General features: G+C 52.0%; 1 protein-coding gene across 1 annotated transcript in view; it reads left to right on the top strand.

Annotated features, from left to right (window-relative positions):
* The window catches only part of NXN (nucleoredoxin), a 51,143-nt gene extending 29,402 nt beyond the window's left edge, over positions 1–21,741 (top strand). The window contains exons 2-8 of the mRNA XM_065694624.1: positions 6,592–6,709; positions 8,084–8,217; positions 8,619–8,719; positions 9,249–9,355; positions 15,348–15,527; positions 18,002–18,126; positions 20,578–21,741. Coding sequence (XP_065550696.1) covers positions 6,592–6,709; positions 8,084–8,217; positions 8,619–8,719; positions 9,249–9,355; positions 15,348–15,527; positions 18,002–18,126; positions 20,578–20,760 — 948 coding nt within the window. The 3' untranslated portion in view covers positions 20,761–21,741. The remainder of the gene's footprint in view (positions 1–6,591; positions 6,710–8,083; positions 8,218–8,618; positions 8,720–9,248; positions 9,356–15,347; positions 15,528–18,001; positions 18,127–20,577) is intronic.
* The last annotated feature ends 699 nt before the right edge of the window (positions 21,742–22,440 follow it).

The raw sequence follows: 22,440 nt of genomic DNA on the forward strand, positions 1-22,440 counted from the left end.
GTGGGCTGCGGAGGATCCAGCCTGTCAGCCTGCATGTGCATCAGGGGGAGACGAGGCAGCCGGTGCTCTGAGCCAGGCATATGATGCTTTGCCCTTAGATGAAATGCTCAGCTCGCAGTCAGTGGAGGGCTTAGCCTGGGAAATTGCAAAGATCAGTGGTGCCAGTGCTGGGGACCAGGGCGGTAAGAGGAGGAAAGTGGGCAGAAGTGATGGGGACAGGAGGGCTGGCCTGGGTCCCTCACCCTGTGGCTTTGGCTGTGGGGCTCCTCAGGGGAACAAAGAGCAGCCCTCCGCCAGTGGCCGCCTTGCCAGAGAACCCCACAGAGAGGATTTCCTTCCGCTTCAGCTCCAAAGCTTTTGCCGTTGTGTTTCATGGTTGGGAAGAACAAAAGCTGAGGGTTGCAATCTGGCTCCTGCCAGGGTCTCCCCTGCTCTCCCTCCCTCCAGCTGTGGGGCAGTGCAGGCAGCATCAAGCTGGACTGGGCTGTGCTGGTCTCCCACCATGGAGCTGCACCAAGGAGAGGATGGAGGTGACAGGCAGGACCTGTGGCTTGATTTGTTTTATTCTGGGGGAGCATCCACAACTGGTGCTGCCAGGCTAAGTGCTGGGGGAAAACTGGTCCTAGGGTTGGGTTTAACTGGACTTTCTCCCATCACAGACAGCATGGGAGCAGAAGGAAATGGTAATGCAGTGGCCTGTGCCGTCAGTCTCAGCTGTTCCCATCAGTCTTATTTATTGCATTTCCAAATCCTCCCACCTCAGCTCATTAATGTTCTCGGAGCAGACATCTCTCTCACCAGTGTGTTTTGTAATTAGATTTTGATTTGCTTTCAGAGGGAAACAGCAGCATGATAGACATTAATTTATCCCAAGCCTCACTCGGTCTCCTCCGTGTCACAAGGTCAGGCCTTGGCGTGCACCATCTGCCCTCTGTGCCTCCCCCCACTATTTGGCTGTGTGTCATTTCCACAGCGCTTTCCCCTTCTGCTGAGGGGGTTCCCTTGTGCACGAAGGGAAAGGAGCAGTAAGGGAGGGCTGGAAGAGGAGCCTTTGCCCAAGCTGAGCTTGAATCGTAGGGACAGGCGTGAACTGGATTTAAATCGACAGGGCGAGGGAGCAGCCTGGGCTGCAGTTTTGTGCCTGTTGTCTGCAGAGCCTGTGTGGCCCCTGGTGCTTGTAAACCCTTTAAGGCACGATGTAAAAGCTGCAGTTTAATATTGTGAGTGAGTGAGGACAGAGAGGTTCCCTGCAGTGCTGGACTGTGGGAGCAGAGCAGTGGGGATAACCATGGATGTCTCACCAGCCCGGAGCCACTCTGTGAGGCAGAGCTGGGCGGTGGGCTCTGCTTTTCCCTATGGCCCTGGGTCAGGGGTGGTTTTCCATCTGAGCACTGCCCATGTGTTCCTCAGGCAGACTTCATGTTTCAGCCTATGGCTCTGGAATGAGAGACTGGCAAGAGCTGAGCTTGTGTCTGTAATGGAAACCCTGCTGCGCTCTTGCATAGGCACTCATGGGGCTGTTGGAAAATGAGGTCTTTCCAATGCCTCACTGGAGGAATTGTCCAGACCCTGGGGGTGTTGTGTCCAGGGATGGTTTTCTAGAAGAAAAGAGGCTTTGCATTTCATTTAGCAGAAAGCAGCAGCTCTCTTCAGTGGGAACATGGTAATTATTGCTGAGGGATCTGCTTCTGAGTTTTTAAACCAGCTTTGTCTGGCTGTTGCTGGTCAGAGTGGAAGTACGGGCTGCAAGATGGGCAGTGTTTGCCCTCTGTGTTGCCCAGGCAGAGGCAGCTCTATATCCTGTGGAAGATGGAGGCATGAGAGCTTTTATGGTCCAGGCTCACACAGCAGCAGTGAAACGCAGCCCTTGACAAGGCTGGAGGACCACTTCTCCCTGGCCAGGGCTCATTTCACTGCAAGCAGTTGTGCTTTATCTTTGCCAGTGTTAAGTGCTTCATCTCAGGGTTTATGTTAGTAGGTAAATGTGACCAGGGCTGATAAATCAGTCAGCAGAACCAAAAATAGTGCCCAGCAGCTGTTGGAAGTAGGGGATCCCTTCCCTTCCAGTACATGCAGAGCAAGGAGGGGATTTCATCTGCCCCAGCTGGGTGCCAGCCCTGCACAGAAAGAGCCGTGGGCTGCTGGGGAGACCTCTTGTCTGACACCTTTATCTGGAAAAATTCCTGTGGCTGTCTGCAGACTTCTCTCCAGCATCCATCTCAGCCAGGCATTTCCCAGTCACCAGCGCAGAGAGCAGCTCTGCGACTGATGCCGAGGGCTGCTGCACAGCGGTTTCCAGGTCCTCCAGGACGGCGTGGTGATGCTTTGTGTAGGGGTAAGATTACTGGAGGAATCTGGTGACTGTTTTTTCCACTGGACTGCTGTACTTAACCACCTGCACAGGAGCCAGGGAGCTTTCTGTGAAGCTGATCAGCCTGTATGGCATCTTGCAAGGGGCTGTATTTCCTTGCTTCTTCTCCAGCGGGCATCCTGAGGTGTGTATTAGTAGTTAGCAGGCATGCAGCCTGAACCAGGAGCGAGGGGTGCTCCAAGAGGATCAGCTGCTTTTGGGCTGAATAGTCCGTAGATTATTTCCACATCTGTGTTAGCTTTGGCTTGATCCCATGGATTTGCAACAGCTGTTGGGAAGCAGAGCAGAGATCCCCTCCTTAAATGGATGATCAAATCCTTAGAGTGTGGAGTATGTTATTTCTATGTCATCCTCTTCACGGCAGGAAAAACAGCTTCTAAAAGTTGCTGAGGCAGCACTCTGCCCTGCTGCCTGACTGTCATCCTGTCATCCGTGGTTTCAGACCAAGTTGTAATTTGCTTTCCGCATCCCACACCCAGCCAGACACAGGATCCTTTGCAAGGTGAGTGGCTCTGCAGGTACTTGTACAAGGGTTGCTTTTTTCCTCCTGGGCTTTACTTTCTCTGTGGACCAGAACCAGCAGATGTATGCTGAGCAGGACTGAGGAGTAACTGGACATGAGGAAGAAATTCTTTGCTATGAGGGTGCTGAGGCGCTGGCACGGGGTGCCCAGAGAAGCTGTGGCTGCCCCATCCCTGACAGTGTTTAAGGCCAGGTTGGACAGGGCTTGGAGCAACCTGGTCTAATGGAAGGTGTCCCTGCCCGTGGCAGGGGGTTGGAACTGGATGAGTTTCCAACCTAACCCATCCTGTGATTCCAGGAGTAGCTTGCCTCCTTTCCAGAACCTGCATGTGTACAAACCCTTGGCAATTTACTCTGAGAAAAACCAGCTGGTGCAATAGTTTGCCACAGGACAGGTTATGTCATCCTGGGTCCAGAGGCTTTTGGTGGTCGTATGTCTTTGCTGGAAGCTGCAGTTCAGCTGCAAATTAGTGGCATGGTGCGGGAATCCAGTAGTGAGCTATCTTTTTCAAAAAGCCCAGCTAAAATGAACCAGCCCATTTCCTATCATGGTTCTGCTTGTTCAGGTCAGACCTGCAGCAAATGGAGCCATCAGGCTTCCCTCAGAAGCATCTGACAGGCTTTGGAAAGCCAGGTCTGGCTGAAGAGGGCCAGGGCAGTGGGAATGGTGGTAGATCCTGGCACTTGTCCTGCAGCACATGCGTTTCTCATTCCCCTCAGCTTTCTTAGCACACAGGAGAATCATCAAACCAAACTGAAGCCACTTGAAACAGCACATTCGTGTGCTTTCCGATACAGACAGCAAAATTAACATGGTTACTGCATTGAGACCACTAATTTCCAGTTCAAGCCTTTAATACCCTGGCTTAAAATGACAGCTCAGTTCCAGTCATCTTACGTGACGTTGTCGTGTTTGCTTGTTGGTGTCATATGGTGGGTTTCAGTGATAACCCAGGCAGCAAATGCATAGTAAATAGTAAGCGTTGCTCAGCGAGTATGGAGCTCTTAAACATTCGGCATACCCTGGGATGGTGGGTTGTGGTGTGTGGTGGCTGCAGCTTTTGCATAGATGAAAGGTAAAACCTCGCAGTTCTGATTGCTTTTTCTCTTTTCAAGGTGTGACTGGGCATGATACGATGCTCATTGTGTTCCAGTCTCAGAGGATGACTCTCAGTCATCCCCTGGTGATGGATGTGCTCCCCCAGCAGCAGCAGCAGTTACGTTGACCTTTTTTGATGCTTTTCAGCCTTTCAATACATGCCTAACTTCATGCTTGCTGGAGGCGTTCTCTTGCAGACCCTCAATGATGAGTTAGAAGTGGCAGCCCTCCATTTCATGGGGACGGAGTATCTGGATTGCAGATTACCCATACAGTGGATGTCTGGGCAGCCAAGATCCGTCTCTGGTTTGGGCGCAATGGGCCTGATGCTTATAGGTCCTGAGCAGACCCAGGGCAAGTTGATGGCAAGAGCTGCCATGTGTTCTGGACACTGTAGACTGCCTGGAGCCAGCCATGCACTGCTTGCTCCAGTGCTTCCAGTGACAATGGGTTTGGTTTGGTCTTAACCCCTTACCTGGGGTGTCCCAGCGCATCCCTCTGAGCACAGCGAGTGGATGCAGCCTCTTGGCTCGGAAGTGCAGACCCTGCAGCTTCCCCAGCCAAGCAAAACTGCCAGGACCAGCCGTGGTGCCCCGAGGGAGCTGCTTCTGTATACAAAGAACTTGGCAGAGTGAAGTGTAATGTAAGCAACTATTTAAAGAGAACGATCCAATTGCTAGTTGTAATTTCCTCATTGTTTGCAACACCCTCTTAAATGCCTGTGATCCTTATAAAGAGCTTTTCCCCACCCTTTAAACTTCACAGAAACGAATTTTACCTTCTGTGGTTTGAACGTGCTCATTGTGAGGGGGCTGGTTTGCATTTAGTATGAATTCTGATTTTTTCTTCTCATGCCCAAGGCCATTTGGTTTGTGAATTAGCATTGTGAATGAGTTGGCTTGTCTCAAAAAATCCATCTATTGGAAATTGAAGGCTGGTGGCCAGGACACACAACCTTGCCTCTCTCTAGGTCCTAGGAGATGAAGGTTAATAAAGTGCTAGATCAGTGGTAGCGCTTTCCTTCAGACCCCAGAGTGTTTGCTGACACCCTGTGCAAGCAGGCTGACCTAGGCCACTCATCCAGATCTATCTTCTATGAAAAGGTGTTGGAAAAAATACCTAATAATAGAGTGGCATTAAAATCTGAACGTGAATGTGTCTTTCTCCCTCAGCTAGCTCTCTGGTGAGACCTGCACATTGCATTCCATTCCTGCCTCTGCCTGGTTCCCAGATCATTCCCATTCAGGAAATGGGATTGCCTCTACTTGGAAATCAGGGATGGTGGTCTGCAGAGCTGTGGCCTCTTCATCTGAAAAAACACTTTGAGTCCAGTTTCTGTGTGAGATACTGATAGAAGCAACAGCATGTTGTGTGTGGGTTTCTCCAGCTCTTGTGCTTGAACCCATGCTGGTGCTGGGTGGGATTCTCGGTGGTCTCCTCCTGCCCTTCTCCTATGGCTGGGTTTTGTTCTTCAAACCTGAGCGAGCTGTAAACACCCGGAGCCCGAGGGGCTTTTCAGAGCAGAGCTTGGTGATTCATTTCCTTCCCCTCTGGCTCTCGGCTATGGTTTGGCTTTTGTTTAAGGGTTCGATAATTCATCGCTGGGCTGTTTAGGTTGAAATGCTTGGAGAAATGTAAGTCAATGTGGTGATTGCAGCAGCTCCTCTGTGCATGGTGGGGAGACCGGCTCCTCTGGCTGCAGCCAGCCCACACCTGCAGGCCGGGCTGTGCCAGCAGCTGCCGTCGTCTTGTTCCTCTCCATCCCAGTGAGCTTCTGTGCATGGGTTAAGCTCCAAATTACCCTGTGCCAGAAGCATGTGCTGAGAAATGCCAACCCAGGAGCTTGTGACAGAGCACGCAGTTGCTGGTGTTGCATGGAGCTGAGCTTGCTGCAAAATGTGATGACCAGCAGAAGGCAACATCTAGACCAGGATGCCCAAAACGTGGCAGTCACATCTGTATGGCTTCTGCCTACAGCAAGGGCAGTGCAGGGTGGATGAGCTGGGCTACATGGCCCAAGACTGATGTTAAACCCATCGATCAGCTCCTGGGAACAAACCTGGGAAACCCCAGTTGCAGAAGAACCATACCCCCGTGTGTTGGCCTTGTTTTCAGTGTGGCTCTGTCTTGGCAGGGGTTGCTGGTTTATTTAATGAACATTGAAATGTGAGGGGAGGAAACAGCCAGGGAAGCATTACAAATTGCTTCAAAGGAGTGGCATTGTATTTGTGCTTACAGTGTCTTCTAAAGAAAGACCTTAAAGTATGGTAAATATTATCCCTGTTTCACTTGCAAAGAGGCAAATGTGGCAGGAGTTGAAGCGTTACCTGCACTTGCAGGCACTGCAGGAGATGTGAGACAAGCAGTGGTCTCACCCATGGTACTGAGGGGATGGTATTGATGGTGAGGGTCTCGGTGGGCGATGAAGGTCCACGCTGGTCCTGCAGCTCTGAAAGATGCCTTCACACTCATTGCCAAAGCACCAGCTCTGTTTCATTGCTTAGCTCTGACCTCTAGTCTGAAAGATGTTAAGACTCCAAAATTCTCTTCGAGCTGCCAAGTTTACCTTTCTTCTCTCCCCTGCCAATCTCTTTTACAGCTGAAGCTGTGGAACAAGTACAGAGTCTCCAACATTCCTTCCCTAATATTTATCGATGCCTCCACCGGGAAGGTGGTTTGCAGGAACGGCCTCCTGGTCATCCGAGATGACCCAGAAGGTAAGACTTGGACCTCCTGTGTGCCACAGAAGCATGGGTACACAGCTGCCTCTTCATTTCAGTTCCTTCTGACTTGCCTTGGAGGCGGAGGAGGGGGGAAGGGAAACAAACAACTATTGTCATACTTAACTTAATTGAGGCACTGTATTATTGTCAGCATAAGATTTTCTGCATCATTCCTGCCAGATCTTGTGTTTTGGTTTTGCTTGTTGAAAAGAGCAAGGATTTCCCCTCCGGGATTTTTGTCTGGAGTGGTAATGAAAAAAACTTAGACTAAGTGAAACATTAAGTATGGATATTTCCCTGATGTAGGGACATGGATAGACAGATTCAGAGCCCAGACATTCCATATCTTGGGAGCAGAATCCTTCCAGAATAGTGAGTGGGACTTTATGACTGACATCACACTCAGTTAGGATAACGAATTTCCCATTATTTACAAATGCAGCAGAAAAATGCTACTGTTCTCCATTTCTGAGGTTTAGTGTGCTGGGAATTGATGTTAAATCCATCTTCTTCCAATTTGCAAAACCCAAAAAGAGCAAAATACGTGCCCTTATTCATGGACCCTGCATACCCATCATTCAGCTGCTGTAGTCTGTCCATGCACACATATTAATGGCTTGATGTTCCTTCACGTGGTAGATACTAAGCGTGGTGACCAAGTCTTTAATTCAGGTGGCAGGAACTGTACAGCAAGTACATGATGTGGCCTGAGCCATCTGTGATGCTTCCTCCTCTCTGGCTGAATGCATAGATTGATTGCTCTGGGAGCTGGCAGCAGATGATTTGAAGCATGTGTTTGTGTGTACACACACATGCTTGCTTTGGGGTGCAGAGGGTTAGTGTAAGTTGAGTTTATATGTGTGTATATATGTATGTATAAAAATATATCTATAAACTATCTTTTACGCGTACATAAAGGTTTATAAATAAGTATAAGTATGTATATAAAAATACATGGTTAGTATCAGTATAAGGTAAACAGTCTGACTGCATTCCTGAGCACGCACCACCTTGCCTGCCTGCTGTGATTAAAATAAATGCTGTTGATAAGGAAAAGATGCCTCATCAGGCACAAAACCGGTGCAGGCTTCATCAAGCCAAAGGTGCTGCGACTTGGGCTCAGGTGCAGCCACCCTGTGAGAAGGAGGTGGCTTGGGGCAGGGGAGTGGTAGTGCCTGACAGATGAGATGCTCTTCATCCCCCTTTGATGAGGATAAACGCCAGTGGGATTCCTCAGATAGGATCCCCTGTGTCTTTGCAGAAGTTGGGATGTTTTTCTTGCAGTGGAACTTTCTGAAACTGTAAAAGCTGCATGTACATGTTGCTGTTTCACATTTTCTTTCCATCCCCATCCCAACCCCTCCCCAGGTCTGGAGTTCCCCTGGGGGCCAAAACCCTTCAGTGAAGTTGTTGCTGGGCCTCTGCTAAGGTACAATGGCCAGACGCTAGACAGCAGTGCCCTGGAGGGCTCTTATGTTGGGGTCTATTTCTCTGCACACTGGGTGAGTAGCAGGTGCTTTGCAGAGCAGTTGGAGTGAGCTAAGGGGTGCTCAGGGGATAGCCCCTGCAGAGCTGTGTGGGAAAGTAAAGACATTGGGCTGGTGGGTGTTGAAGCAGTTAAGATGCTCTGGTCATTCTGGCAGAAGCTGCAGCATTGCAGTGGCCTCTCACCCTCAGCTGGCCCTTCAGAAGGGGAAGAGTGGTCAGACTTTAAAAATGGAAGAGGTTTTGTTGGCAACTTAGAGGCCATAAACCTCAGCCACATTCAGGGCTGCTGTCCAGCACTCCAGCAAAGATGAGGTCCCATCTGTCTTTGCATGGTCACTGGGTCATTGGAGCTGCTGGATGTGGGTCTGGCCCTGTGGAGCAGATGGTGTCTTCATGCATGTGTTGTGTTTTGCAGTGCCCACCGTGCCGAAGCCTCACAAGGGTCCTGGTGGAATCCTACAGGAAAATCAAGGAGGCAGGCCAGAAGTTTGAGATACTCTTTGTTAGTGCAGACAGGTAAGGAGGTGCTAACACCCTGTGCAAGCAGAGCTGGCTGCCCCCAAGCTGGGAAGCTGTGAGCATTGCTGGTTCGATTTGAGGAGGAGATTTGATTTGGTGTAGAGCAGATTGGCTCTGGTATCAGAAAGGCTGCCTGAGTCCTTTGTCCTCTGCCCAGTGACAAAATGCAAAGAAGGGTTTATCAAGGGCAGGGGTGGGGTGAGAGCCGGCTCTGTGGAGCAGCTCTGTGGTTCATGGGCCTGAGGTCTGAAAGATGCTCGAGCTGCTGCTGTCACCACAGGTTGACATTCAGATGCCTTGGACAGTTTGAAGTGTTTTATCAGGCAAAAATGCACCCTGGCCTCCTTCCTGAGGAACTGGCAGCTTCAAATTTGGTCTGGCTCTTCCAGGTTATGTCTGCCAGCAGCCCTTACCGGTGGGCTTTGGTGGAAGGGATAAAGGGCTTTGCAGGCCAGGTTTTTAATGAGAAGTGAGAGCCTGGCAGGCAGAGGGGCACTTGGGTCCCATGCACTGTTCCCTTGCACAGGTCAGAGGACTCCTTCAAGCAGTATTTCAGCGAGATGCCCTGGGTAGCTGTGCCATACGCTGATGAAGCCAGACGGTCACGCCTGAATCGACTGTATGGCATACAAGGTAGGAAGGGCTGCACAGATACACAGCTCTCCTTTCTGCTCCTTCTGTTGAATATTTGTAATGCCTCCTCTTGTTTAACTAAAATAAAACCCAGCAAAGCAAAAGCACAGTGCCCCAGGCAGAGTCGCTTCATGTTTCTGCTCTCCACAAACTCACATTCCTACCACCTGCCAGGCAGGCTGTTAGTTGAAAAAAGGACTTCCATAAACAACCTAATTCTTCCTGGAAACTTGGAAGCTGTTTTTGGCTTAGATGTTTTTTGCCTAATTACTGATTTATTTATTTTGCTCTTTCTTGAAGGTTTAAATTTCATTTTCTTGCTCTTTTGTGTAATGCAAAGGCAGGCCATCGTTCTCGGCAGAGGCTGTGGAAGGTGGCATCTGGTTTATGTTAGTGACATGAATTACAGAAGAGTGCGTCTTTGATGTAAACCATGGCCTTGGTTTTACTGTACGTGCCAGTGCCAGAATTCCAGCAGCCCCGGCTGCTTGTAGAGGCAGGGGAGAGACTCTTGTCTGTCTGGGTGGCTTCAAAGAGTAGTGAAGATGATAAAAGCGCACAGCAGCCCTCCTGGGGGCTGGCACCTTGTTTCTGCAGGAGACAAACTGCAGCACAGAAACATGCAAGGTGACTAGCTCACAAGGAGGTCTTATGTCTGTACGTACAGTTAAAGGGTCCTGCTGCAATGTGCCTGTTTCTCATCTGTTTCTGTGCAATATTGGTCAGGTGGGTTCAGGCTGGCAGAGTGTTAGTGTGGTCTGCAGGGAAGAAGGAGTGTTGCCATAGGTGGCTGGGGGCCTGGGGAGAGTGACAGGAGAAATAATCCCTCCTTGGGGTCCTTTCCAGACACCTTTTCTGGCATGAGCTCAGGTGCTTTCGCTCATCTCTGTTCCCTGACCTTAAACCAAGAATAACCATTTGCCTGCTTTAAATAGCCATCCGTTTGCTGCTTAATTACCTTCCCATGAGGCAGGAGCTTTCCAAGTTTATCCGTCTTTTCCCGGCCTGCTCACAAACTGGTTTCGGCTGAGTGCTGCAGGACTGCTGCCAGTTTCACTGGGACTTCGTGTAAATAAGGTGTCCAGACATCTATAGTTGAGCACCAGGCATGCTGTAGCCAGGGAAACAGTGACAACAGCTTTCCCTCTAACTCCAGCCGCTGGCTCCTTAAACGTCTTTCTTCACTCTGTGCTGACCTGAAAATGTAAATATTTGCTGTTCCCCTGCACTCTGACCCCTTCCTCTGCCAACATAGCTCCCATGTTACCCCCGTGTTTCAGCTGCTCTCCCACAGACTCTGACCCTGGGATTTGGGCATGTTTGAGTGCAAACTTTCTGCGTGTCTGTGATGGTTTTCCTGTAGGGTGGTAATCTCTCCACAAGGATGAACTGTGATCCCACAAAGTCATGTTGAAAAGTGGAGGCAGGCTAATTTGCACCAGTGCAGGAGACATTGCTATCACACCACCTCCCTTCGTACTTGGGTGCTGCACAGGCTTTGCAAGGCTGGGCTGGGTTCTGTTTCCCCATCATGGTCCAAGGCGAAGCAGAGTGATGTGGGGAGGGTGCCCGGGCACCAACAGATGAGAGAGAGGGCTGGGGGTGAACCCTTGTGCTGCTCCTTCGGGCTCCAGTTGTCACTGACCCCTGCACAGGCAGCAGCTCAGGATCCTCTGTGCTGACTTTGGGTTGCTCGCCTGTTAGCAGTCAGGCTTTGGCAGCAGGCTGCTGCACCAGCTGTTTCTGCATACAGGGCTGGATGTCTTGGGCTCAGCTCATCATCCACCTAAATGTCAGATCAGATCCATATAATCTCATCTGCCTTTTCCCAGATGCAGGGCTCTGATGCTGCCAAGCATTGTTGAAGCCCCTTTCTGGTGCTGTACCTGTGCACCAGAGAGAGCGTGTAGCCCATTCAGTATCCAGGTTACCATCCTGGTGGTGCACATAGGGTGGTTTCTCTGACGTTATTTGGAAGGCTGAAACAACAGAAGCGCTTGTCTTCCCTGACTGCTTTAAGTTGCTGAGTGGTGGAAAGCAGCAAGAGAGTCAGATCTCTTGTTGTTTTAGTCCTGTGCTGGCCCCCACAGCATTCAAAAACTCGGTATGAAATGTAAGTTGAGTTATTGGCCTTTATTTGGGTTTACTTGAATGCCTCCATTCATAACCCATGTGCAGGCAGTGGGCTGTACTGTACCCACCTATATTAAATTGCTCCTAGGTGCAGCACTGTCTTGAGAAAGAGCTGTGTCTTGTGGCGTGGCTGCTTAGAAATAATTCTCTGTTGTGCAGGCAGCTCCTGGTCTGCATGATCCTGCCTTAGGTGAAATCCCTGATGTTAGGTCTGCTTCCAGTGAGATGGGGAGCAGTCATAAATTTTACGCTTGGATACACAACAACAAGGGTTGATTCCTATCTTGGGGCCTACAGGAAATCTGGAAAGGGACTTTTTTGTTTTAACAAGGGCCTGTAGGGAGAGGCCAAGGGGAATGGCTTTAACCTGCCAGAGGGGAGACTGAGATGAGCTCTTAGGCAGAAGCTGTTCCCTGTGAGGGTGCTGAGGCGCTGGCACAGGGTGCCCAGAGAAGCTGTGGCTGCCCCATCCCTGGCAGTGCTCAAGGCCAGGTTGGACACAGGGGCTTGGAGCAAGCTGCTCCAGTGGAAGGTGTCCCTGCCTGTGGCAGGGGTTGGAACTGGCTGAGCTTTAAGGTCCCTTCCAACCCAAACCAGGTTGAGATTCTGTGATCTTAGGAGACCATTCATGAATATTCCTTGTGGACTCTGTTGCATCTCTTTGGGATTTGCAGTCCCTTGGGGGAACTTCCAAAATTCTGTTGTTTCCCCCTCTTCTCTGTGCTTTAACCCAGACACCCAAGGGTCACTCTCACAGCCCGCCTGGTGGGAGCAGCCTGGTTGTCACTGTTACAAGAGGATTCTCCTACCAGATTTGTGGAGCTTTCTTCTGAAAAGGTGAAGAAAGAGCAATAAACCCATCCTGCAGCTGGGTATTCTGAGGGTTCGCTTTACATCAGTGTTGATTACTCCCCCAGCAGACTTGATGCAGATGAGATTTCCATGTCGGATATGGGGTTTAATATATAAATATGTAAATGTATTGCCAGGTTCAGTAACAAATCATTTGGCCCCTGTGTTTTCATAAAATGCTAGCCCCATGGGAGCTGAATCCATTTTCTAGTGCATAAAATCAGACTGAGCCCGTCTATGCTAATTTCCATCCCAGCTAATACAATATTCATTGCAGAGTGTCTTATCTGTGATTCTTCTTGATAAGTAAATTCTCGTGTTATGACTCATGGCAATTAGCAAAGCCCCCAAAGGCACTAAAATAACAAATAGTGGCTCGGATGAGAAGGGATGGGGGGGAAATAATGGGGTTAGCAGGTGTGAATAAAGTTAAGGACAGTTTCCCTGGTCCGGCTGGTCTGTGTCCCATCCAAAGAGCATGTGTTTGCTAGGGGAGCAGTAACAAGGTTTGCTTCAGAAGACAAGGATGATCCTATGGGATGCCGCTGTGAGCCAGGTAATGCTCTGTCCTCTAACCTCTGGGTCTCAGCCAGGGATGTGCAGGAAGGAGGCACAGCGGTGATCCTTGGAACTAGGAGCAGATGGGTTGTGGCAGCCTCAGCCTTTGCCAGCCAAGTCCAGAAAGGAAACCAGAGCTTTGTGGCTGGTGAGAAACCTCTGATGCAGGGTAAAAGGTGCAGGGATTGACCTGGCACATGTCATTCACCTCTTAACAGGCTGAAAACCCAGCCCCAAGTTTTCTGATGTGTTACTTACATTTCCTGAGCATACTAAACCCAGGATGAATTATCTTAAAGAGTCTTTGTTTTCTGAGTCAGTTTTGTATTTGCGGTTGGAGGTTTTAGTGGCTGGGTGCTTTGGTGTGCATGTTTCTGCACACACAATCTGGTAAGGTTGGAATGTTTTGAATAGTAAATGAAATCCCTGATAGTGGTGGAATCACACTTGCAGCAGTCTGTGTCTAACTGAGCCCTTGAGTTTCCCAGATCAGCAAAGCTCATTTCAAATCTGTGCTTTGGTACGCTGCATTGTTCAGGTTAGACAGGATACTGAGATGAACCGATGTTCCTAGCCTGTCCCTCATGTATAATGCAGGTCTGGAGATGGAGAAGCAGGTATTTGGGGCAGGGCTGGAAACCTTAATTAGGATATAGATCCAAATCATGTGTGATGCTGATCACTGGCTGCTTCTCCTGGCTTCAGTAGTTCTTTGTGCCTTGAAGAGTAGGGCCAGCGAGAGATTTCCCAATTCCTTCTAGTCTGTTTAACCCATCCCTGCCCTAGAGCTATGTTGATACCAGCAGGTAGTGAATAAGCCTTTCTGTGACACAAAATGGTTTTCTTGGCATACCCTTAGGACTTGCAAGCCCAGCCTTTGGGTGCGTTCTTGCCCTGCTGCAGCACCAGCCTGGTGCTCGCAGCCCCAGCACGCAGTGTCGGCAGGAATGTGAGCAGCTGGAATGAGGGGAATGTGGCTGCCTGGACCTGCAAGGCAGGCGTGGGACAGACAGATGGCCATGTATTTCCTAGAGAAATGCCTAGAATTCAGAGGGCTTGTGAGTAACCCACTGTTGTACAAACATGGGAGCACAGTGCCAGGAGTCTGGTAGAGGCAAGCATGCTGGATTCCCCCTGCACAGAGAATGGCTCTGCAGGGTATTTCTGATGAGCAAGCTCTAAAGTGAACCTATGGGTGAGGGCAGGAGGGTTTGAGTTGCCTCAGTTTGCTGGTTGTGGCTTGGGGTATGTTGCTGGGTAAAGGAGGAGATGCTGGGTAGCAAGCAGGTGAGAAGCAGACAGCAACGCCTGGCACTCACACTGGTCACCTTGTCTCCTGGGGCCTGATCCCAAAGTTTCTCCCCTTTTCCTTCCTTGTGGGATGTTTCTTTGTCTCCTTGATGACAGAGGAATGATGTGCTTTCCAGATGAAGTCACTAATATGAGCTGTGCCTGGAAAGCCTTTTCAGATGGGACAGTCGCCAGTTGGTATCCGCCCTTCCCCATTGCCAGCCCAGCCACATTTGATAGGTGACAAGTGCTAAACCTCTGCTGCAAGTGTGTTTGCCTCCCTCATAACGGCTTCTCCTTCATAGTGGGTCTTTCCAGACCCATAGCTTGGGCCAAAATGCTGCTGTTTCCCAAGGGTCAGAACCTCATTGGATGTCCCCAGTGAGCCATGTGGCAAAGTCTGCTGGTATTAATGTGTATGATCCTGCTCCATCTCCACTTGCAGAGATGTGGGTATTGGGCATTCCCAGGGGTGATCCGTGCCTCTGAGCACTAAATCACCATAGTTCGTGACTTGTGAGATGCATCCTTGTGCTCTGGAAACAGCTGGATGATCAGCTCTGCGCGCTGCAGAGGTGTGGGTTTCATGGAGGAGTTTGTGGCTGCTAAAATACATGGCCTTCCTTCTGGGTAGGAACACACCCTGCTTCCTGGCTGCCATTGCCGTGGAACACCCTGCAAGAAGGTTAGCGTGTGTTCCTGTGAGCCAGGGGCCAGGCTCTTCCAGCAGCAGCCACTTCTCAGTGCTGGAGTGGCACTGTCTGTGGGGCACTGATGCTCTGTCTTGTGCACAGGAGGCACGTTTGTCTAGCACTTGGCATGAGGGAGCTTCCGAGGAGGGTCCCTGCATGGTATGGTGGGTTTGCATCAGGCAGCACCACATGGCAGTGACCCCTGCCTACACTTGGGCAGGGAAAGGCAGGCAATGCCAGAGCCTGTCTCAGCTTTCTGCTCTGGCTGCTGAATTACAGTGCTCTGCTAGGACAGAAACAGGATCCAGGGACCCTGATTCCTGCTCTGCTTGAGCTGCAGAGAGGCAGCATTGCTTGCTGGGCTCCTGCCAGAGCCAGAGGCAATAGGAAAAGGCCTTTCTCCCCACACCCTGTCACTGGCCAGTTCACATTTTGGCTGATCTCACCTTGTTTTCCTTCCTCCACAGGCATCCCGACTCTCATCGTCCTGGACTCCAAGGGGGATGTGATCACGCGGCAGGGGCGGGTGGAGGTGCTGAACGACATCGAGTGCCACGAGTTCCCCTGGCACCCCAAACCCGTGCTGGAGCTGACGGACACCAACGCCGTGCAGCTGAATGAGGGCCCCTGCCTCGTTCTTTTTGTAGGTATGGAGCATTCTGCTTTGAAAGCAGAGCCTGTGCTTAGGAATGGGACTGGGCTACCTGCCAGCTCAGCTAGAGCTGGCCATGGGGCTGAGAACCTGCCTCTGGTGGTGACAGTACCCTTAGGAAGGGCTATCAGCCCGTTTCCATCACCAAGAGCAGTGCTGTGTGCTCACGTGTCCAGAGAGGCCATGGGGAGAGAGCAGTCCCCACAGAGTTCCATTCAAGGGGGCTGACAGACCTGGAACCTTGCCCATACCATAGAAACGGGCTGCTGCAGCTCACAGGGCTCACTGAGGAGCAGTGATTTGCAGTGGAGTGGCCATATCAAAGATGGTGGCTGTGGAGAGGAACGCTGAGTAGGTGTACAAGAGTACAAGAAATACGCTGTCACAGCCACTGGTGATGGAGATGGGAAGAGCCTTTCCGGAGCAGGGGCTTCAGGCACGTGTCATTTTCCAGAGGAGGCAGAGGAAGCATCTCTGGGAGAGGTTACAGCTCTGTGCTGGAAGCCACAGCTCAGGCCTTGAATAGCTCAGGCTGAGTGGGGCTGTGAAAGCCAGAGGAGCCTCTTTCATACTCTGCTGGTCCTTGGTTATTACCCCTGGGGGGGTGCTGGCTGTAGACAGGGCAGGCTTTTCCCCCAAGTTCCTGTCCCTCTTCCACTGCTACCCCACACATGAAGCTCCCCTGCAGCTGGAGAGAGGCCTAGAGCTCATCCCAAGCACAGCTGGCTCGTTCCTCATTGCTTCCCTGCCAGCAGCAGACGGTTAAATCAGGCTGTGGCCAGGATGAGCTGTGCTGCAGGCTGAGCCCCGGGGAATGGCAGAGGGGTGTGCACAGCATCGCGGGGAGCAAGCCGAGGGGTCCTGGGCTGTTGGGGGAGTGTGGCTATGCCAGGAGCGCTCCGTGGAGCTGCAGTGGGGGTTGCTGAAGAAGCCCCCCTTGCCCTGAGCCTGCTGGTGTTGTACAGGGCCCTGGCCCAGGGCAGGGCTCATGTCCTGCTTCCTCACATGCCCTTTGTGAGCAGCACACCCTTCTCTGCAGTGCTGATAACACAGCTCTTGCTCTTTCCCTTCTTCCTTTTCAGATTTCCTTTTGACCCTGATTATTTATTCAGCACAGCCCAGCAAAGGATGTGAGCACAGAGCCAAAAATCCTCTCCTCACGCGGGAAGGACCGGTTGGCCACGCCAAGTGTGACTGATTGGGGCCGGCGCTGCAGGCCTCTAGAATGAGTTATTTTTGTCTTGCTCTGAGCAAAGTTTTTCTATCACCTTGCTGCAAACTGCTCATTGGAAGAGCACGATCCAGTCAGTGGCTATGGCTCTTGCTCAGTATGGCCTTGGTGAAGCCTGCTTGGCAATGTGCTGGGGCAGAGGTGAAGCTGGTGCTGCACTGGAGCAGGAGAAGGCAGGCTGAGCAAGTGCCAGTCGTGAATAAATCCTGACTGATGTACATCCTTCCCCAGAGAGGTTAGGGCTAGGTTAGCCAGAGTCTGCAGGGCTGCCTGGAGTGTCGCCAGCAGCAGTTGTTCATAGAAAAATCAATCCCTGCAGGCTTCCCATAACCATATGTATTCATCACTGTCATGAACGCAGGACAGACCCTGAAATCCAGTGTGCAGTGTCCCTGGCATCTTCTACTTTGCTTGGAGAAGCCAGAGAGGACAGGGGTGTGTGGAGCAAGGCCAGAGAATGCTTTGAGCACAGGCATTGCCTGTCTCAGCTGGGGGGCTGACCGGTTGTGTCGGGTGGTTACATCTCGGACCACAAGAGCTGCATGAGCTGCATGCACGAGGAGACCAGAGGCCACTCTTCTGCCATCTTCCTTGTTTTTTAAATGCTAAAACTTGTCCCCAAATTGAAATCGTTTCATCTCGATGCTGCTCAAGGACGCAGTCTCTCCTCTTTCCAGCTCAGTATTTGAACTTCAGTGGTGGCTGGCGTTTGATTGATGTTGCCATCTCTTTCTACTCTACCTCTGTCAAATCAAAGCCGCCTTCACAGTGCTGCTGCGGCAGAGACTCAAGCAGAAAAGCTGCTGAGCAGTGGTCCCAAGGCGGAGGGATGGTGGGTGGCGGGCAGGGGTGGCAGGCAGCCTCAGATCAGCGCCTTCATTTGGTCTTCAAAACATGCTGACTTCTCAAACTGCAAAGCGGCTTCTTTTGTGCCTGTTTGTCCCTGCACTTCAGCAACAGCACCAGGGAGTGAGCAGGGAAGTATTTGGGCAGCAGGAGCTGCTCTTTTCCCTGTTACATGTCTCCCTGTCTCACATGAAAAGCACATTTCAGCTGCTCCCTAATTGCTACAGAGCTGTGTGGCTTTGAAGTTTGTGCTGTGCATCCGGGCTCCGGTTTCCTGTGCGGTGGTGCTGTGGGATAGAGCTGCCAGCACCCGGCCCGTTTGCATGCGTTTGATCCTAATCTCTTTTTTGCCTTGCCTCTTTTGTTTGTCTCCCCACCTTTGTGTCCTGCAGATTCAGAGGATGATGGAGAGTCGGATGCAGCAAAACAACTGATTCAACCCATAGCTGAGAAAATCATTGCCAAGTACAAAGCCAAAGAGGAGGAGGCACCATTGCTCTTCTTTGTGGCAGGCGAGGTAAGCAAGAGGAGAGCACAAGGCTGTAAACTGCTGTGTCTTCATACAAGGACTGAGCTGGGTTGGGTACTGCAGTTGCCATTGATCAGGTGGGTAAACTGAGGCATGGAGCTACTGCAGCTAGTCAGGGTATGTGGGGCAAAACCAGACCTAAGTCCTGGCTCCGTCCCTTGCTCTTGTTGCTGAATGTTACTTCTGGCAAAGGGGTCCCAGCCCAGCGTTTGCTCAGAGGTGGAAAAGCCTGACGGCAGGCAAGGGAGCTGCTGGGGGTGGGCAGAGCAGAGCTGAGGATGACAGAGGGAGCTGCGCTGCCCTCGAACCCTGAGGCTGTGTGAGCAGGGAAGTGAGCTGGGCAGGTGGAGAGCAGCCAGGGTTTGGGTTTCAGCTGGGCCCAGCCTGTGCTACCCTCCTTGCCCAGGTGCTGCTGCCTGCATTCCCACCGTGGGAAGAGGGCAGGGACTGGTGCCCCAGCCTCTTGCATAAGGGGTGCCTGCGGGAGGCAGCCCCAGTCCCACAGGCTGGGCCTGTTTCTATGCTGTGTGAATGATGCCGGGCAGGAGCCGTGCAGGGAGCAGGAGGGCAGCACAGGGCTGTGCTCATCGCACCACAAGCATCTCAGCTCCAGGCTGTTTCCTGAGCTGGCCGTGCTGTTGGTGGCTGGGATGGTGTTTGGGTCATGTGAGGCTGCAGTGCTCCCAGGCAAGGAGATGCCACAGAAAATAGAAAATAGGAAAGGAGGGCTTTATGTCTCCCTTTGCCCTGCACAGGCACTTTTGCTGGTCTTGCAAATAAGGAGGGTTTGGTGTAAGGGTCAGAAGAGCTTTCAGCCCCTCCCCAGGCCTGCAGTTTTCCTCCTGAGGCGCTGCTCAGGGCCTGGGCAGGTGGCAACCACTGCAGAGCCATGCGCCTGCTCCATCCGTCCCTCCACACTCACGTCACAGCCGCAGTGTGCTGCAAGCAGGGCCACCCGGAGCCGCCCTGCGCACAAAAGGGTCCCCATCACTGCACCCTGCGTCCCCCCTGCCAGGGAGCCCCCGCCACCGCCTGCCACAGTCCCATCAGCCCCTTCTGAGCAGGCATTCCCTCTCCCACCACCGTAACGGGTCTCCGAGCATCCCAGCTCAGCCCCACAGCCCTGAATAAGCCCCTTGTTGGAAAGGCTATTTTGGGAGGGTCTAGGAGCTGCCCCCCCTCCCCCAGAGCCTGCAAAGCATTTTCCTCCTGCTCACTGGCTGTAGCTGAAACATTGCTGCTATTCATCCAGCTCCCGACGTCCCTGTGGCAGCCAGGCCGAAGAATGGGGAGCGTCCGGCACGTCCCATTCATCCGTCACCTCAATAGCTGGGAGCACTGGCCCCAGGTCTCTGCCGGCCCCCATGCACAAAAGCAGCCTGGCCATGGATGGAGTAGGCGCCTCCCATTCCTCTCCCAGTGCTGTCTGGGCTGGTTTTGCATTGATTAAAAATGGGTTTTGGTCCCTTAGCAGTGATTTAGATAAAGAAAAAGGCATCCTGACACCTTGGCTGGGAGGCGGGAAGGGTGGGGGGGTGGCCGAGCACCCCAGTCCCTAGGCAGTGGTCCCAGCCCTGCTCGCCCTTCCCTGCCACGTGGTCCGACTGCGCCAGAAACCTCTGCAATGGAAGGGGAGGCGCGACAGGAGTTACCGTGGCGGCTGCCGTGTGCCGCAGAGCCCCCAGCCGCTCACCGGATTGATTCATTCCCATTATTGCCCTTGGAAAAGGGAATGCCTTGTTTCGGATGTTGTGCATCATGGGCTTGGCTGGGAGCAGGAGATGAATTGCCCCAGTGCCAGCTTTTGCATTGCACAGCCTTGGCAGAGACAAATTCTTACCTTCACCTAGAGGTGCTGTGCCTGGCTAAGGGGGGCTCAGTGTGCTGTTGGGGAGCTCTGTGGCTTTAGTGTGCGCCCTCAGACACTTGGACCTGCTGTTGGGGTCTCAGTGTTGGCTCAAAGCACAGGCCTGTCCCATTCACATGTTCTGGTTTGCTCCGTGCACACAGGTCCCTTCGGCATCTGCCCCTTGTGAGCAGCAGGGTTGTGGCTGTGCTAGCAGGGGCTGGCCAGTCCCTACACTGAGCACTTGTCCCCAGCTCCTGAGCTGCGGATGCTGAAATCGCTCCTGCCCCAGAAGCTCCAGAGTAGCCTTGGGCAGTGGGTCAGTCTGTGGGTGCTGGGAGCTGCACCCTGCACAGTAAGGGTTGGAGGAATGCCTGGTCCCATCCCAGTGTGGGATAAATCAGCCCAGTCTGGGTTTGATGCAGTCTGCAGGCAGCAAGGTGGTGCTGTGCTCATGGTACTGCAGTGTTGGTGCGAGGCCCAGTCCCTTGGGAAGATACCTGTGGGCTGGACCATGGTGTGGGAGCAGTAAACTGCTCCTGGTGTTCTGCCTCTGCTGATCACTTCTCTCTCCCTCTTGTTTTGGCCTCCAGGATGATATGACAGACTCCCTGCGGGATTACACCAACCTGCCCGAAGCTGCACCCCTGCTCACCATCCTGGACATGTCAGCCCGAGCCAAGTATGTGATGGATGTGGAGGAGATCACACCTGAAATCGTGGAAGCCTTCGTCAGCGACTTTCTAGCAGACAAGCTAAAACCTGAACCCATCTAAGGGGGCTTCTGTGCCAAAAGACGTTATTTAAAACTCGGTCTCTTCCGCCACTTGTGGATTCTCCAGCGTGTCCTCACGCCTGACCCAGTATCCAACCTTCTTGTGGTGCCTTGTTTTACGCAGTGAATCCTTCTCCTAAGCAAACTCCTTGAGATGCACTTTCAGCAGGGAGTTGTTGGCGTTTGGAGACTTGCTTGTGCTTCATGGTGATATATTCTCTAATAACCAGGCCAGAACTGTTATTGTTATTTTATACATGGCACTAGCTAGCAGGCAAATCTTTTTGCATGGTGTTCTTCCCAACATATGCATCAGGCAGTGGATGGGGTTCTTGGGGCTCTTTTCTTGTCCTTCTCCCCCTTCTTTCCTTTCCTATCACCCCTGCTGACCCAGTGACTTCAAGGAAGCAATAAGGAAACTGTCCCCTTTGCCCCTGACCCGTCCTTTCCCATGCAAGTGCCCTGACGAGGCGAAGACAAAGTCTTAACTGCTGACAACCTCTGAAAGACCACGGCACAGCCGAGCTCTTCCTCCTGGGGGATGAGACCTTTCCTGGTGGATTTCTCACCTCCCACCCCAAGCACCGACAGCCTTAGGTGGCACTGGCTGTGTGTGTCAGGGTCCACCCGCCTGCAATGGGTGATATTCCATCCCTCCCTTTCTGAGCCAGGAGGAGGACCACCACCGGGCTGCCCTCCCTTCTCTAGTCTCTCCCTTGTGCTTTCCCCATCCCCTTGTCGCCCCTTTCTCTTGTATGAATTGTCTTCTCCTCTCTATGTTAGTTGATTGAGCTGTTTTTCGTAGGTGTGTCCGAAACTCAATGTTAATGGTGCTGTTGTTTAAAAAGTAACCAAAAAAAACCCAACAACAAAAAAAATCCCTCCCTTAACCCAAGCAGCACAGCCGAGCCCCCCAAAGTGACATTGTAAAAACTGTACATGGTGATTGGAACTTTGTAATAAAACTGTTACAACAACCTTGTCCCCAGAGGTGCCGATTGCCATGTCCTGCTGTCAGGGAGAGGGACGCGGTGGTGGCTGTGATGGTTCCTGCAGCATCCCGGAGGTGTGTGGTGAACAGCGGGTGTTGTGCAAGTCACTGCTTTTCCCTTCCAGCTCGTCAGTCAGCGGGGGCAGGATCACAGCCTCTCCCCTTTTATTGCTGCTACAGCAACCCACCTGGGCAGGAGCTGAGGAAAGCCGCCAGCTCAGCGAGGCAGGAACCATGTAAATCCTCCCTGCGTTTTGCACGTTGCAGAGGTTCCTGCATTTGGCAGCGATTGACTGGTGAGTGCTTGGAGAAGCAGCCATGCTGCCTGGCCCACTGGTTCCTGAGCCAGACAGGGCAGAAGGAACTGGAGGGGGCTGTGTGTGGCTGGGGCAGGAGCTGGTCAGGCTGCATTAGGAAACTGCAGCTTGCTGCACCTTCCTGGGCATTGGGCTGCAATACTTGGCTGCCACAACTTACCCTAAATTACCCCTAAATTAACTCCTATTCCCTTTACTGGAGATTTTTGAGGGGCTGGTGCTAAGCAGCTGGTTGAGCAGCTGGCATGTTTAACTGCACAGCAAGCCAGATAGAAGTCAGTGCTGTCACAGTAGCTGTCTGTCAACATGGAGCTTGCCAGCAATGCACAGAGTATGGTACAACACAGGAGCTTCCAGCATGACTGGGGTTGCA

Source organism: Lathamus discolor, chromosome 14 (genome assembly GCF_037157495.1).
Source record: "Lathamus discolor isolate bLatDis1 chromosome 14, bLatDis1.hap1, whole genome shotgun sequence".
NCBI lineage: Eukaryota > Metazoa > Chordata > Aves > Psittaciformes > Psittacidae > Lathamus > Lathamus discolor.